Source organism: Pelophylax lessonae, assembly GCF_965119305.1.
Source record: "Pelophylax lessonae genome assembly, chromosome: 9".
Taxonomy (NCBI): Eukaryota; Metazoa; Chordata; class Amphibia; order Anura; family Ranidae; genus Pelophylax; species Pelophylax lessonae.
In genome coordinates, this window is record NC_138776.1 from 92785618 (window position 1) to 92801861 (window position 16244).

The window sequence follows — 16244 nt, forward strand, 5'->3', positions numbered from 1 at the left end:
CTGCCAGATTGCATACAAATTGAAAGTGTTTAGGTTTGACCTCATATTATATGGTTTTGGTAAGTCTGAAGGAAAAAGTCTTCAGAAAATCTTATAGTGTGTATGGCCCATTACTTGTGATAGATGAAAATTGTGGATCGTGACAGCTAAGCCCAAAGTCGGGCAGCTAAACTCTCGCCCTTGGCTTGATGCCGCAATGGGGATCTCACGGTTCTCAGCGTTAGGCTCATTCGATCCACAGGGACACCAGATCTGAGGCCATGAAGCTGGTGGAGCGCATGGTGAGATGTAGGGCCCTGCTGCTCTGCCTAAGTCAATACATTTTGCATAAGTATAGAAACACCACAAGGCTTGGTTTATGGAATATTTATTGTGTTGTTACTTAAAGTACAAGTGCTTTAGATTGGCATTTTCCAAACCAGCCCTCAGGAAAAACCCCAATACTTCCAGTCTTCGAGATCCTTATAGAATCATGGGTTAAATTTAAAGGTTTTCTTCTTTAAACCAACTAAAACCGGTGCTGAAAAATATATTGGTAATGTCATGGGTAGGCTGGAACTGGAAAACCCTGTTTTAAATCGCATGAAGGACAGTACTGATTGCGATTGTGTAAAAGGCACAAGATTCAGATCACATGGTTAGAGAACAGCTATCCTAATTAAGTCCATAATCAACAGCATCCAAACTATCCTGAGAATAGAGCTTGAAAAATTCCAAAAGGACCTCTGGAGCAGTGAAGGTTGCCTTGACAGCTGGGTCTTCTAGCATATGATCATGCCAAGCTTTGATGTTTGGGGTCTTATCCAAAAGACTAGAAAAAACAACAATTCAGTACAATATATGGTTAGGTGATTTTTTTTTTTGTCTGTCTAGCCAGCCACAGTTGCCAATCCCTTTTCTCCATAAACACCATCAAAATAATCTGGCACCAGGGGTGTCTTCCTAGTGCTCCCCTCTCATCCAAATTAAAATTTGCATTTCTATGGAAAGATCATTTAGATTGTTCTTTAGGTGTGTATATAATAAAACTGATGTCAGCATTAATATAAAGGACATTTTCTTTCAAAACAGAAGGACTTGGAGAGACCTTTTTAAAACACTCCATTTCCTCTCCAAATTACAAAAGGGCAAAGGAACTTCACACTAGTTCATTTTGGGGGGTTCCCATCTTTTGAAAGCTATGTCAGTGGAAATACGTTGGGCTGCATGCTCACTGGAGGAGTCAAGGGTGTTTTGAGGATACAGAAAGAGTAAAGGGCACACACATTTTAAGCTTGGACTGGGTCAGCTTCCTTGCTTTTGTTGTAAAATCTGGTGACTAGTATGAGGATTTAAAAAAAAAAAAAAAAAAATTCGAAGAAAAAAAAAATAAATAAATGTACTAAATTTTCTAACTGCAAAGATATTAGCAAGCTATTCAAGATCGCAAAACACAGTGAATGAACAAAAAAAACATTGCCCTTACCCTTCCAATCCAAAAACGCTGAATCTTTCAAACCAGGGCCACACCATGTAGTCAATAAAGGACACAGATTTACCACCAAAGTATGGGGTTTTCTTCTTAGCCAGTGCCTGCAAACAAGTCAGAGCAAAGAGAAACATTTAAACAATGGCTTTTACCCATTTCACTATTAACTTGGATCATAACATTTTAGAACGATGCTGAAGATACCGTATTGTTGATCTGTATTTTTTTTAAAGATGATGTTCATATCTAAGAAAAAAATATTGATATCAATATTTTGTATTCCATTTTCTGGCCAGTAAGGGGCCCTCTAGACCTCTTCATATTTTCCATCCTATCCTTATCTCTTACTGGATTTAGAGCCAAATAGCTCAAACTAATATTGCCACACAGAACTGCATGAGTCAAAGCAGTACCTATTTGGACAGCTCTGTAGGGAGTTTCAGTTAAAGGGAAGGAGACTGAAATAAAAAGGTTCATGAGAACTATAGGATGAAACCTTGTGAAACAACAGTCACATCCTGTTTGCAAACACATTAGGTTTGCAACAACAAACATTTACACAGACCACAGCTTTCCATGGAGGTAATTGAGATGGTAGCAAACCTCGTCAATCACCCAACCTAAGAAAAAAGGCCAAAAGCAAAAGCAGGAATTCTACTGTACCACTGGGGGCTTTCTGGCACCCCTGTCTCTATTTGGTCAGCGCTGGCAAAAATCATTCAGCAGGTTGCAACAATTTCCCCCCCCCCCCCCCCCACCAATTGAATTTTCCTACAAATACCAGGATTAAAAAAACACATCTATTTTACGTATAAAGCAATCAAATGTAGCAACAACAAGATTGCATAACTTTACCCACATACAATAGTAGATCCTACACATGAGAATAGACCCATGTTACAAACCTAAACAAGGAGAGTCCCCGTTTACTCCAATGGGTACTAAGGCGGTCTTACTTTTAAACTTCTGGCAAATTTTCCTTTATGCATGGCATGAATACTTCATAGATTTGCTTTAAAATATTGGACAAAGTATATGATGACACTTTATGGCACTAGTAGTAGCTACTTTGTTTCCATACTTTACTGGTGTGCATGCACGAGTGCAACTCTGAAGATTTCAGCTAGACTGGGGTACAATAATGATTCTAGGAGAGTAGTTTTGATCAATATAACTAGCCAAGTGTGGTTCGTTTTATTGCGAATTAAAAAAATTGACAAATTTTTAAACTTTTAGTTTTTCGGAACTTTAGTTTCTCCAAACTTCTGAATTACAATAATGACTTTTAAACCAATCTAAAAAAACATTTTTGAACGAAATTCGAATTGTTTTCAAATCAAATTTGGATTCGTATTTGAATGGAACTCAAATTGGAATTCAGAGAATTTGAATTTAACAAATTTATGTAAAAAATGAATCAAAACAAAGGTTTTTCTGCACATGTGTCACTAACAGAAGTGAGTCTATTAATTGAAAAGGTGTGCAATTCCAAGTCTAATAAAATTCCAATTTGTACAAACAGCTCCTAATATTTGAATACTGTGATAGTTTTCATAGAGTATAATATTCATAGAGTAGAATATACATCACAGTATAGAGTGTAACGTACAGCATGGTGAACAGAGTAGAGTGGTGGGGCAATCCATCATGCTGGGTTCCCCAAACGATCTTACCTCTTCCAGTTTTCTCAACTTCTCAAGGAACTGTGATTTTAATTCAGTTGTGTCTTTTTTATCTTTCTGTGCAAACACAATCTGGTAAAATACAGGTATGACCTGAAGAAGCAAAAGATAGTAGTATGCTGTAGTATGCTTTAGTTTTATTAAGTCAGAAAACAATTTTTCCCCTGTACATTAATCATGTCCATACAACTCAATGACATTTGTGCCTAACAGCAACAAATTGACAATTGTAAACAGAGGGGACTGATGCTACTGAAAACTGGGTACCCCAAAAACTGAGAAAAAACAAGGCAGCATTTTTCAGAATTATCAGCAATGAATTTTCTTTTACTGAAGGAAGAGACCCTCCCTTCAGAACATGGTCATAACAGGACATGTATCTCCATTTATGTTGAGTGAAGGTTTCTACAAGGGCCTGGAATGAACTGGCGTTTTCACTCATGAATGGCCATTAAACCATTTTGCTGTACCAGCAGATAATTAACAGAGATTTGCTAAAAGACTAATTTAATGCTTTTGCAGGAGATCTTGGAACAGAGCGCTGCAGTATGGCAGGTGTTATCCTAAAGTAGATGTATAGCCAAAGCTTTGACTGTACTTCTCTAATAGATCACAGGACTGCAGCTCATTCTGCAAAAGCCCACTGTCAGCTGATGTCACAGAGGCGGTCCAGGCTTTTAAAAGATCCCAACAAAATAGTCAGGATCGACCCAGATACCTGGACCAGCCTCTTAGCAAGCGGCTGAAAGCCTGAGCCACCTTCACCGCTCCTACCCCCTTCATAGCCCTGTTCTCCATTGAGCTCAGAGGGGGGGGGGTAGGCCAAGCAGAGAGCTGGTATTTGACAGCCACCTTCCCTCTGCAGCATGAAGGTTGAGACCTGAGCAATCAGCAGTGTTTGACCGATGCTGCATCCACCTAGGCAAGTAGAATTCTTTTTTCAGGAATCCCAAACTTCTCCTTTAAGGTCTGCTAGCAGTAAACATCTAAAAAGGTCATCATCACTGCCCAGTGAGGGAAGCCCTTGGGCTTAGTGGTCAGTATTTATACTATTGATCAAACACGTGCCACGCAGTGAACCTTAGGGTAATTAAACCCATTAGGAGTACATGAGGTGCAACAACATGGCCTACCCAGAACTAGTTGATAATGTAAAAGTTATTTAGGCCTGAACTATTCTGATAGCTATCCAGCTTGATCAGCAAAAAGACCCTCTCTCCAATTCACAGTCTTGAAGTCTACATATAATATAAAGCTACATTACTACAGATTATATATTTGAATGTGGAAGAAAATACTGGACAGATCAAAAACACACATGACTTGGCTTTTATATACATGACTTGGCTATCACATACAAAAGGCAAAGACGACATCTTCCACCTCTTGGGTAAACTGCCTTTCTAAGGTATGTCATGTTTAACAATCGCTGGAATGGCAGTTGCATACTGCACAATGATATAAGGGTTACAAGATCATTACATATTGTATGGTATACTCAAATTATTACTACTTTTAGAAAACCTTATCTGATGGAGGGACAGCTGAATTGATTATAAAGACTGACCTCCCATCAGCCATTCCTCAGATCTTCTCATTGGTCAGGTTATTTCTGTTCAGTGACCAGAAAAATAAACTGCATAAGCAGTCTAGTGTTCTCCTTTTACCAACAAGGAACATCAGCCAAGACTTACGAGAGCCACTGATCCATTTTATGCTCATTGACTGGACTTTGCTGAGTGTTTTCATTTTTTTTTCCCCTATTGTCTTTTTCCGTTGCAACACCTTTTTTCTGTAAATACTCATTTTGAACCATTTTACCAGTTTTCTTTTTTTCAATTAAAAAATATTTTAAAATTGTTAATATTGTCTCTAATGCACCAAGCTAGAATTTAAAGAATGTCTCTTTAAAGAGCACCACTATACGGTAATCTCTGGAATATCCCAGGCTGTGGGGACAGTGTATATTACAGACATTACAAGGCATATTCATCATCATGAATGTTGATATTTACGTTAAAATATCTGGTAGCAGTTGATCAGGGGTGTAAAGAATTGGTGATAGACCTTCAGTCTGCTGGCACTAGATTGTGCTCCCACAAGCTGGAAAAATCTTTGTGCAGGGTGAGGCCGAGTGTCATTGTTGTACACCAGTGACAGTAAGTTTGACCAGCCATTTGTTAAGATGGTTAAGGTGGCTGGGGTCTGACACTGTTCAGGGAATACTACCTGGGGGGCAATTAAGAAAGAGCTTTGCTACAAAGTTTACTCCAGGAACCCATCCAATGTAGCTACATCACTGTTCATGTCCATGGACTTATACACAATACCTTCATCGCAGCCTGCTATAGTAGGATCAATGATCTGTGTAATTCATTAAGCCTTGGGCTTAGTGGTCAATATTTTTATTATTGAACAAAATTTGCCCATTTTCCCTTCAGTGCTTATTAAGGATATTGTACAAGATAGTAAGGCAGCCCATACATTAGTCACCTTTTTTACTCTATGTGGCTGAACGGAAAAAAAAAAAAAAAAAAAACACTCCCACTAAATTATGGAATTCTGACAGCGGGGAGTCTTCCCCAATGTCAGAATACACAGATTGGTGCTGCCGGCAATAGCCATTGGCTCTGATCAATCAGTAAAAACTCAAGTGTGGTTGTACAGAAGTTGATTGGTGGATTGGCTTCTGTACAGCGATCCTGCTCAAACATGGTTTGGTATTCAGCAGGTCCCTGCTGAACCAGTCGAATTTCGATCCATGTATGCCTTTAAGAGGCTTCAACCTTTGTATATACTTTCCACAATCCAGCACACAAAGTTCTCATCATACATACTGCAGAGAAAGCTTCCAGCAACATCTTCTGTTCAGCTTTTGCATAGGGGTCAGATGGAATCAGCTTAGCCCCAGGAAAAACTTCATCCAGGTATTCAGAAACAATTGCTGATTCGTAGATTATCTTCCCATCAGAAGTCTGAATTGTAGGTACCATACCCGAAGGATTTATCTCCAAATACCAGTCCGGTTTGCTCTTCAGATTGATGTTTATTACTTCATGCCTATAATGAAAAAAAGAAAGAAAAAAAAAAAAAAAAAAAAAAAAAAAAAAAAAAAAAGTAACACAAGGTGGTGTACCTGAATCAAATGGCGCTATAATACAACTCCACACACCATTTGCGCTATAATGCCATTTGCGCAATGGCGCTATAATATAACTCCACACACCACACACCATCCACAACACGCCCTATACCAACAGCTGTCAATAAGAGGAAAACAAACCTAGGCATGCAGAGAAGACCGGTATTTGTAATCTTTGTCATCTGCGACGGGGTGTTGGCATCCCATTCATCATAAATGAGATGCCTAAACACCACACCCAATAATGTGTTGTATAACACAATGGAAAGCTTACATGTGAATGCACATACAATGCAGAAGACTGTCAAAACTGACCTTTATCTCACAAAACAAAAATAAATCCCACAGCTGGTATAGTCAAGCAAGAGGTCTACTATGGCTATGTACACAATAAAGAAAATGCATTGGAAGCTAAACAAAAAAAAAAAAAAAAAAAAAAATTAAAAAAATCCCCACTCATACCCGAATTATAGTAGCCATACCTCCTGCCCATCCCTCCTCCCTTGATTGACAGGCTGGCAGAAGTGACATTTCCCATTGGGTTCATGATTGCATTTTGTGATCTTGAAAATTCTGAGGCTTGGTGAGAAGCGTTATTTTTGGAAAGCACATGCTTAATTCCCCCCCCCCCCCCCTTGACGCCCACCTGCGGGCCTGTGATACGCTCAGCAAAGAAAAGTGATCACATGACCTGCACCTTTCAGGGATAAAAGACATGCAATCAAGTTTTCTTCCATTTCAAAGATTTAAAAGTACATATTTTACTATTGGGAAATGTATATTGGATTACCTTCGTTTATAACAATTATACACAAACCCATAGCAAAACATATCAAGCATTTAAATCAGAAAGGTGTATTTAAATTTCTTACTTGATTCCTTTGGCAATTAGGATGAGTCTTGCTCTCTGGGCAAAGGGGCAGAATCTCATGCTGTATAGACGAATCAACCCTTCTGGCACTGGCCCTGGGGCAGCACTGCCTGAAAAATAAATGATCAATTTGAAGAGTAGGCATATTACACAAATGTATATCTTTAAAATTTTCACCGAAAGTTACACAAGCCTTGTGAGAAAACAATAGACTGCCCCCATCAATCACTGCCTTATCCTTATACAAATACTAGTCAACTGAATGGTATATTCATGTAGGGAACATGCAAAGGTTTCATTTCCATAGCTACCAACTGTGCATGCTTTTAATAGACTTGACACCTTTACCTGGACATTTTCTTTGTACACAAGATCAGTTATTATCCATTGGAATTCGGTTTGCATTTGTTTTTGGGCCTCTTTACAAGTCATATGAATGCTTTATAAATGGGTTAGGGACTACAGACAACAGGGTGCTTTGATGGGGCCTGTAACTTACACAGGTTTTTGCAAATGTGCGCAGACTAAACCCCTGTTCTTAACGCATATTGTTAGACAGGTCGATATGGTTGGTCGGTAAGTTTGAGCTTGGAAACCTCCTTGTATTTGTTGGACCTGAGTCGACCTTGCAGTGCTCCTTGCTGCAATAGACCAGTTATAGGTGGGGGCAGTGGCTACTTGTTTGTATAATGTTTATGAACCCCTATGCTCAATAAGTGAGTTGACTGTTAAGCCTGGTACACACTAAGTTTTTTTCCCCTTCAACCCAGGGGGTTGAACAAAAAAAAAAAAAAAAACACTTTTTAGCTCCGGTCGTAGCAGCTGTACTAGGGATCTGAGGTCCGATCTGTTAGATCAGCCATTGGCTGAGAAAGTTGACCAGGAGCCGGTCGGGTGCTGGTTTTCCAGAATGCTCATCTGACAGAAGCTTTTTTATTGATTAAATTGAATTGGGCCCTGTGTACGGGGTTCAAGACCCTGTTCTAATGTGCTGCCGTAACAAGCATTACAACCTTGGTGCGGTGCGATGCCTCAACTCAAGGCATTAAAAACACACCAGAATGAAAAGGCGTAAAAGTGGCCTTATAAGAGACAGAATATATAGTAATAAAAACATTATTATTATTATTATTAAGATCATTTCCCAATACACAGTTGACTTCCTACAAAGCAATGCTTTAAAATTACCAAACTCATGCATTTCTGCAAAGTTACACACACACACACACTATGCTTCATGTTCAATAAAGACAGTTTTATTTATATTATAAAAAAAAAAAAAAAAAAAAAAAAAAAAAAAAAAAAGCACTAAACACAGAAGAAACACATACGATTTTATTCTAGGGTTTACTTTTTTTTTTTTACTTGCCGTTTAAATTTTAGGTGTCAGGTCAGTTTAAAGATCAGCATTTTGTTAGCGTGCCTATAAATGCAACATTTTTATTCATTTAAAACTGAAAAGCCAATTGGCTGTTTGACTTCTGACCGGTCAGTTTTGTTCATGCACAGTGGGTGCTGTAGTCCTAGGAGGATTGAGGCTTACACACAAATCCTCAATACATCCAAGCAGACATTCCACAGCATGACATATAAAAGGGAAACGTCACTCACCCCCACCTCTTTTTCTTACTTTACCACATGCTTTTCTAGCTGCGTAGGCCACAAAACTCACATGCCCAGTGATGAAGCTGTGCTATGTGCAGATCCACAAATGCCACTACTGTGTACTGGGTCCTGCAACTCGATCTTTGTTTACAACGTCAGAATTAGGAGGCCAGCTGCCTCCTGACACGACGCATGCAGGTACCAGTAGGAAACAGCAAGCCCCCAGATGATGCGGCCTGGTGCATGCAGTCTCCTGGCATGTGCAACATGGGTATTCCAGAAGACTGCAGGCAATAGAAACGGCATTGTGGTCTAGACCAGAATTTAGGAGGAGGAGGAGGAGGAGGGGGGGGGGTTCAGGAATAGGATGGGTGAAAGTGGCCTGAGAGGGTGAAGTTTAATAAATAAGTGAACAAGAAAAAAAAAAAAAAAAAAAAAAAAAAAAAAGGAAAAGTTGCACACTATGGTTTCTGGACTGTACTATGGGCACAAACTGCTACCAACATACACATGTGGTATCACTGCATGTGATAGGAGCAGAAAAATGTATTTTGGGTGGTTCTTTGATGGCCGATTATGGCAGTAGCAAGAAATATACAAAAAAAAAAAAAATTTTTTTCCCCCCCATTTTTCTCATATATATATATATATATATATATATATATATATATATATATATATACACACATACATACATACATACATACATACACATACACGATTTCCATTACCATTTAGGCCCCTTTCACACTTGTGCAACTTCTTCAAAGTCACGCGATTTACCGCAACTTTGACTGGGCTTGAATGTCTTTGGCCTCAAAATCGTGCCAAAGTAGTGCAGGGACTACTTTGAAGTCGGTGCGACTTCAAGTCGCACTGATATGAATGGGGCTCATTGAAAATGGAAAAACGACTTGTCATGCGATTTTGCGGTCCAAAAATCGCGGGACAAGTCGCACTAGTGTGAAAGGGGCCTTACCGCCAAATGAAAGCCCAATTTGTTATGAAAAAAAAAACAAACAGTATAATTCACCTGGATGCACAAAGTATTTGGGATGATATATACGTTTTTTTACGAACACATGTAAAGTTGTAAAATTGGGCAGTCAGATTTGTTTTACCCTTAAGTGCGAAGGAGTTATTTGGCAGTTTAGCAATCCCTATGTGCGGTGGCTGCATTCTCTTTTTTTTTTTTTTAGAATTTTTCCCTTAGTGATCTGTCCAGTAACACACTGCCTGTATTACACTGCCTGCCACCATTGTCAGTCTGGGAGGAGGGGAGTGCTTTATAAGCAGTTACAGTAAGGGCTCTTTCACACGGTCCGCCTCCGTAGGCGGATCCGTGTTGCTCAGCGGGGGGATCGATCCGCGATCCCCACTGAGCCGGCGGATGACAGCTCCGTCTCCGCTTGCAGAGCGGAGAGGGAGGTGTCTCAGCCCCCGCTGCCCTCTATGGGGGATTGGATGAGAGCGGACCGCCTGTCCGCTCTCATCAGATCCGATCCGATTACTGAACGGATGGAAAAATAGGGTTTCCATCCGTCCAGATTTCACGGACAGGATCGGATAAGGATGGCAGCGGAGGGGTCTCCGCTGACACCCGCTGCCCCATAGAGCTGCATGGAGGATCCGATCAGATCCGCCTAAAAAACTGACAGGCGGATCTGATCGGACCGCCCATGTGAAAGAGCCCTAAGAGGTCCCCCCTCCTTTTGGGATAAGGGTTTTGAATAAAGGCTTTGACCATTGTACACACTCTTGATCAATGTTAAATGGTTTGTCTCAACCCTATAAAACTGCTACATCTGCAAGACAAATCACCAGGTGAAAATAAAAGAAAGCCTAAAATGTAAAAACAAATGCAGCCACCGCATCTAAGAACGGGTAAGCTGCAATAGAATAAGGGTTTGCTTTTGGTTTTAAAAATCAGCTTTAATATGGAGTGCAACCTGATATCATATGGTTTACATCAGTCACAATGAAAGAAGTCAGTGGCCTATCAAATAGTAAAAGCTTACAATGTGCTGATCCACATGTCACAATGCACACCTACCTTTAGCCAAACTTTTCTCAGAGCCGGTCATGGTTGCAGACTGTCACTGTCAACTTTTGAGGAACCTGTATGGCAAGAATAAGGAAATGAATGAGATTCTTGTGTTTTGCACACAGCTTAGCAGGATGTCTCTAGCAGCCGACAACAAGACTCTCCAAGAACAGGGTGGTGTCTGGAAGGATCTGTCTGCATCAAATATATAGCAGCTGCTTTCCGTCCCCTCCCACCACTTAATAATCAACTGGAAACATACATAGGATATCATATAGAAAAAGGAGTGTATATGCTTTATCCATATACTGATTACATAAATGCATTCTGACTGATAAAGACAAAGACCTCTCTGCTTGTGTATAGCGCAGCACCATGGAAATTATTCTTTACAACTAGAACTAGAGAGAGACGCTATACATTTTGTGTATGTATAGAAAAATCTTATCTTGCTTTGATATAGCAAGAAATTGTTATTACTGCCATCAGATTTTTATTTATTTTTTTGCTGTATATGTTCCAGTAAATAAGAAGAAATCTGTACAATTTGATGTAAATTTCCCCTCTTAGTGCCGGTTCACATTTATGCGATCACAGAGATCGCATGTAATTCGGAGCGCACTGCTCCTAAAATGACATGGGATGTCTGTGTGGTGCAAATTCAGCCATACAGTTTGTACGGCTGAATTTGCACCGCACTCGCACTTACCACACACAGTACCCTTTTTCTTGGTCCGCAGCAGAATCGGATCACATGGTGGTTCACATTAGTGCGATCCGATTCTGTGCCAACTCTCAGATCGCACTGCGATATGCGGTCTGATCTGGGGATGTCGTTAACTTTGAATTGACACCCCCAGAGCAGCGCATATGGCAGTGTGAACTGCCTGTGCTGCGGATGCGATGCGGGAACTCCTGCAAAGCAGTGACACGGATCTTTGCCTTCCTCTAGTAAAAGCACCTCCCACAGTTTAGTAAAACACCAGCTAGGCACACAGTTAACCCTTTGATCGCCCCTGATGTTAACCTCTTCCCAGCCAGTGTCAATAATACAGTGACAGCACATATTTTTAGCTCTGATCACTGTATTAGTGTCACTGGTTTCCGAAAAAATGCCAAAAGTGTCAGTGTCCTGACTGTCTCCCGCAAAATCGCAGTTCTGCTATTAGTTGCTGATCTCCGCCATTTTTTTTTTACCAAAAATACTGTCTGTTGCAGAATACATATTGGCCTTTTTTTTTAAGTTATTTTATAGTCGACAGTAAAAAGTATTGTTTTTTTTTTTTTCAAACTTTTTTTTTGTTGTTTATAGTGCAAACAATAAAAACGCATCGCTGTCGAAGTCCCGCCTAGTGGGACGTAACGCGTACGAAGGTCAGACCTGAGACTGGGACGGAGATTTGTCTTCCAACAAGACAATGATCCAAAACATAAAGCAAAATCTACAATGGAATGGTTCACAAATAAACATATCCAGGTGTTAGAATGGCCAAGTCAAAGACCAGACCTGAATCCAATCGAGAATCTGTGGAAAGAACTGAAAACTGCTGTTCACAAACGCTCTCCATACAACCTCACTAAGCTCGAGCTGTTTTGCAAGGAGGAATGGGCAAAAATTTCAGTCTCTCGATGTGCAAAACTGATAGAGACATACCCCAAGCGACTTACAGCTGTAATCGCAGCAAAAGGTGGCGCTACAAAGTATTAACTTAAGGGGGCTGAATAATTTTGCAAGCCCAATTTTTCAGTTTTTTATTTGTTAAAAAAGTTTGAAATATCCAATAAATTTCGTTCCACTTCATGATTGTGTCCCACTTGTTGTTGATTCTTCACAAAAAAATACAGTTTTATATCTTTATGTTTGAAGCCTGAAATGTGGCAAAAGGTCGAAAAGTTCAAGGGGGCCGAATACTTTTGCAATGCACTGTATATACATTCTTTTACACAACTTACTCAGCATAGGGAGTAGCAGGGAGAAGGGGACATTGCAGCTATAACAGCTTCAACTCTTCTGGGAAGGCTGCCCACAAGGTTTAGGAGTGTGTCTATGGGAATGTTTGACTATTCTTCCAGAAGCGCATTTGTGAGGTCACGCACTGATGTTGGAGGAGAAGGCCTCCACTCTACTTCATCCCAAAGGTGTTCTATCAGCCACCCCAAACTCGCTTATCCATGTCTTTCTGGACCTTGCTTTGTGCACTGGTCCAAATCATTTGGTGGATGGGGGATTATGATGTGGGCTTTTTTTTCAGGGCTTGGGTTTGGCCAGCATACTAAGGTATTTTGGACAATTTCATGCTCCTAACTTTGTGGGAACAGTTTGGGGACGGCCTCTTCCTGTTCTAACATGACTGCACACCAGTGCACAAAGCAAGGTTCATAAAGAAATGGATGAGTGAGTTTGGGGTGGAGGAACTTGACCACCCTGCACAGAGTCCTGACAACCCCCCCCCCCCCACCAGATAGAATTCCTTTGGGATGAATTAGAGTAGAGACTGCGAGCCAGGCCTTCTCATCCAAAATCAGTGCCTGACCTCACAAATGAACTTCTGGAAGAATGGTCAAACATTCCCATAGACACACTCCTAAACCTTGTGGACAGCCTTCCCAGAAGAGTTGAAGCTGTTATATCTGCAAAAGGTGGGCCAACTCAATATTAAACCCTATGGACTAAGACTGGGATGCCATTAAAGCTCATGTGTGTGTAAAGGCAGGTGTCCCAATACTTTTGACAATATAGTGTATATTATGCTGATATTATTATTATTATTATTATTATTAATGATATTCAGGACTTATTTAGCACTAACAGTACAGTTACAATGCAATTCAATGCAAGGGTCTTGCCCATGAAAGTTTACAATCTGAAAAGTTGACACACTTTCTATATTTATTGTTATGTAAATAGATGTAATTAGCTATCAGTAGTAGATATACAGCATATCTGTAATAGGTGAACCCGTTGACTGGTTATATAAGTTAAAAGTCATGATGAGTCTAATGTATAGGGAAAGAGAAGTTGAAACATGTAATCACTTCCATACATACAAAAAAATGTGCAGAGTCATAGTGCTGCAGAAAAAAAAAGAAAACAAAGCAAATACCATAACGGTTGGATCTATACAGAGGATATGACCTACCCTTGTATTTACAGCACTCTGATAACAAGTGATATGCACCACCAACTGCACAGAGCTTTCCTTAAGCGCAATATATTAATTGTGTTTTAAACTGTATGATCGTTAAAGTTACTTTTCTAGTTCTACTTAAAGAGAGTGTGGTTCTAACTCTGTATATGTTTTAGTGCCTGTTCACACTATAGCGTGTGCGCCGATCGCATGTAATTTGGAGCGCACTGCTCCTTCAGTACATGCGATCGGAGGTGCGGATGCGAATTCAGCCATACACTTTGTATGGCTGAATTTGCATTGTATCCGCACCAAACGCGCACATGACCCTTTTTTTCAGCCGCATCAAGATCAGATCGCACAGTGGTTCACACTTGTGCGATCCGATCCTGTGCGAACTGTCAGATCGCACTGCGATATGCGATCAAACTGGGGGTGTCGTTAACATTTCATTGACACCCTCTGCGTATCGCATATGGCAGTGTGAACTGCCAGATGTGCGTTTGCGATGCGGGAACAGGCTGCGAATTTCGCAGCCTTCCCGCATCGCACAAGTGTGACCCGGCACTAAAAGTAGATAAATATTGCAGTGCGCAGAAAGAAATGACAAAATAAAATAAAATTAAAAAAAAAAAAAAAATATATATATATATATATATATATATATATATATACACACACACACACTATCTCACAAAAGTGAGAACACCCCTCACATTTTTATAAATATTTTATTATATATTTTCATGTGACAACACTGAAAAAATGATACTTTGCTACAATGTAAAGTAGTGAGTGTACGGCTTGTATAACAGTGTAAATTTGCTGTCCCCTCTAAATAACTCAACACACAGCCATTACTGTCTAAACCGCTGGCAACAAAAGTGAGTACACCCCTAAGTTAAAATGTCCAAATTGGACCCACAGTGTCAATATTTTGTGTGGCCACCATTATTTTCCAGCACTGCCTTAACCCTCTTGGGCATGGAGTTCACCAGAGCTTCACAGGTTTCCACTGGAGCCAACTTCCACTCCTCCATGACCACATCACGGAGCTGGTGGATTTTAGAGGACACCTTCCATTTGTGGATGCCCCACAGATTCTCAATGGGGTTTAGGTCTGGAGACATGCTTGGCCAGTCCATCACCTTTACCCTCAGCAAGGCAGTGGTCATCTTGGTGGTGTGTTTGGGGTCGTTATCATGTTGGAATACTGCCCTGTGGCCCAGTCTCCAAAGGGAGGGGATCATGCTCTGCTTCAGTATGTCACAGTACATGTTGGCATTCATGGTTCCCTAAATGAACTGTAGCTCCCCAGTGCCGGCCGCACTCATGCAGCCCCAGACCATGACACTCCCACCACCCTGCTTGACTGTAGGCAGGACACACTTGTCTTTGTACTCCTCACCTGGTTGCCGCCACACACACTTGAAACCATCTGAACCAAATAAGTTTATCTTGGTCTCATCGGTCCACAGGAAATGATTCCAGTAATCCATGTCCTTAGTCTGCTTGTCTTCAGAAAACTGCTTGCCGGCTTTCTTGTGCATCGTCTTTAGAAGAGGCTTACTTCTGGGAGGACAGCTATGCAGACCAATTGGGTGCAGTGTGCAGCGTATGGTCTGAGCACTGACAGGCTGACCCCCCACCCCTTCAACCTCTGCAGCAATGCTGGCAGCACTCATATGTCTATTTCCAAAAGACAACCTCTGGATGTGATGCTGAGCACATGCACTCAACTGCTTTGGTCGACCATGGTGAGGCCTGTTCTGAGTGGAACCTGTGCTGTTAAACCGCTGTATGGTCTTGGCCACCGTGCTGCAGCTCAGTTTCTGGGTCTTGGCAATCTTCTTATAGCATTGGCCATCTTTATGTAAAGCAGTGATTCTTTTTTTCAGATCCTCAGAGAGTTCTTTGCCATGAAGAGCCATGTTGAACTTCCATTGACCAGTATGAGAGAGTGAGAGCGATGACACCAAACTTAACACACCTACTCCCCATTCACACCTGAGACCTCTAAAACTGACGAGTCGGAAGACACTGGGGAGGGAACATGGCTAATTGGGCCCAATTTGGACATTTTCACTTAGTTGTGTACTCACTTTTGTTGCCAGCGGTTTAGACATTAATGGCTGTGTGATAAGTTATTTTGAGGGGACAGCAAATTCACACTGTTATACAAGCTGTACACTCACTACTTTACATTGTAGCAAAGTGTCATTTCTTCAGTGTTGTCACATGAAAAGGTATAATAAAATATTTACAAAAATGTGAGGGGTGTACTCACTTTTGTGAGATGCTGTA

The 16244-nt window shown here is 40.7% G+C and overlaps 1 protein-coding gene across 1 annotated transcript; it reads right to left on the reverse strand.

The window, feature by feature from the left end:
- Positions 1-603: 603 nt before the first annotated feature.
- Positions 604-10976, reverse strand: LOC309564603 (glutathione S-transferase omega-1-like). The gene is made up of 6 exons (XM_082269257.1): positions 10822-10976; positions 7165-7273; positions 5988-6210; positions 3142-3243; positions 1466-1572; positions 604-811 (listed from the first exon to the last, which is right to left on the reverse strand). The coding sequence occupies exons 1-6, from the start codon at positions 10850-10852 to the stop codon at positions 655-657; spliced, it is 729 nt and encodes a 242-aa protein (XP_082125383.1). The 5' UTR covers positions 10853-10976; the 3' UTR covers positions 604-654.
- Between the last annotated feature and the right edge of the window lie 5268 nt (positions 10977-16244).

Excerpts from the sequence above, each read along its gene's own strand:
- LOC309564603 (XM_082269257.1), bottom strand. The coding sequence starts at position 10,852 with ATGACCGGCTCTGAGAAAAGTTTGGCTAAAG. Across the intron at positions 6,211-7,164 it reads CTAATTGCCAAAGGAATCAA|GCATGAAGTAATAAACATCA; the intron begins GTAAGAAATTTA and ends TTTTCATTATAG. Across the intron at positions 1,573-3,141 it reads AGTTGAGAAAACTGGAAGAG|GCACTGGCTAAGAAGAAAAC; the intron begins GTAAGATCGTTT and ends ACTTGTTTGCAG.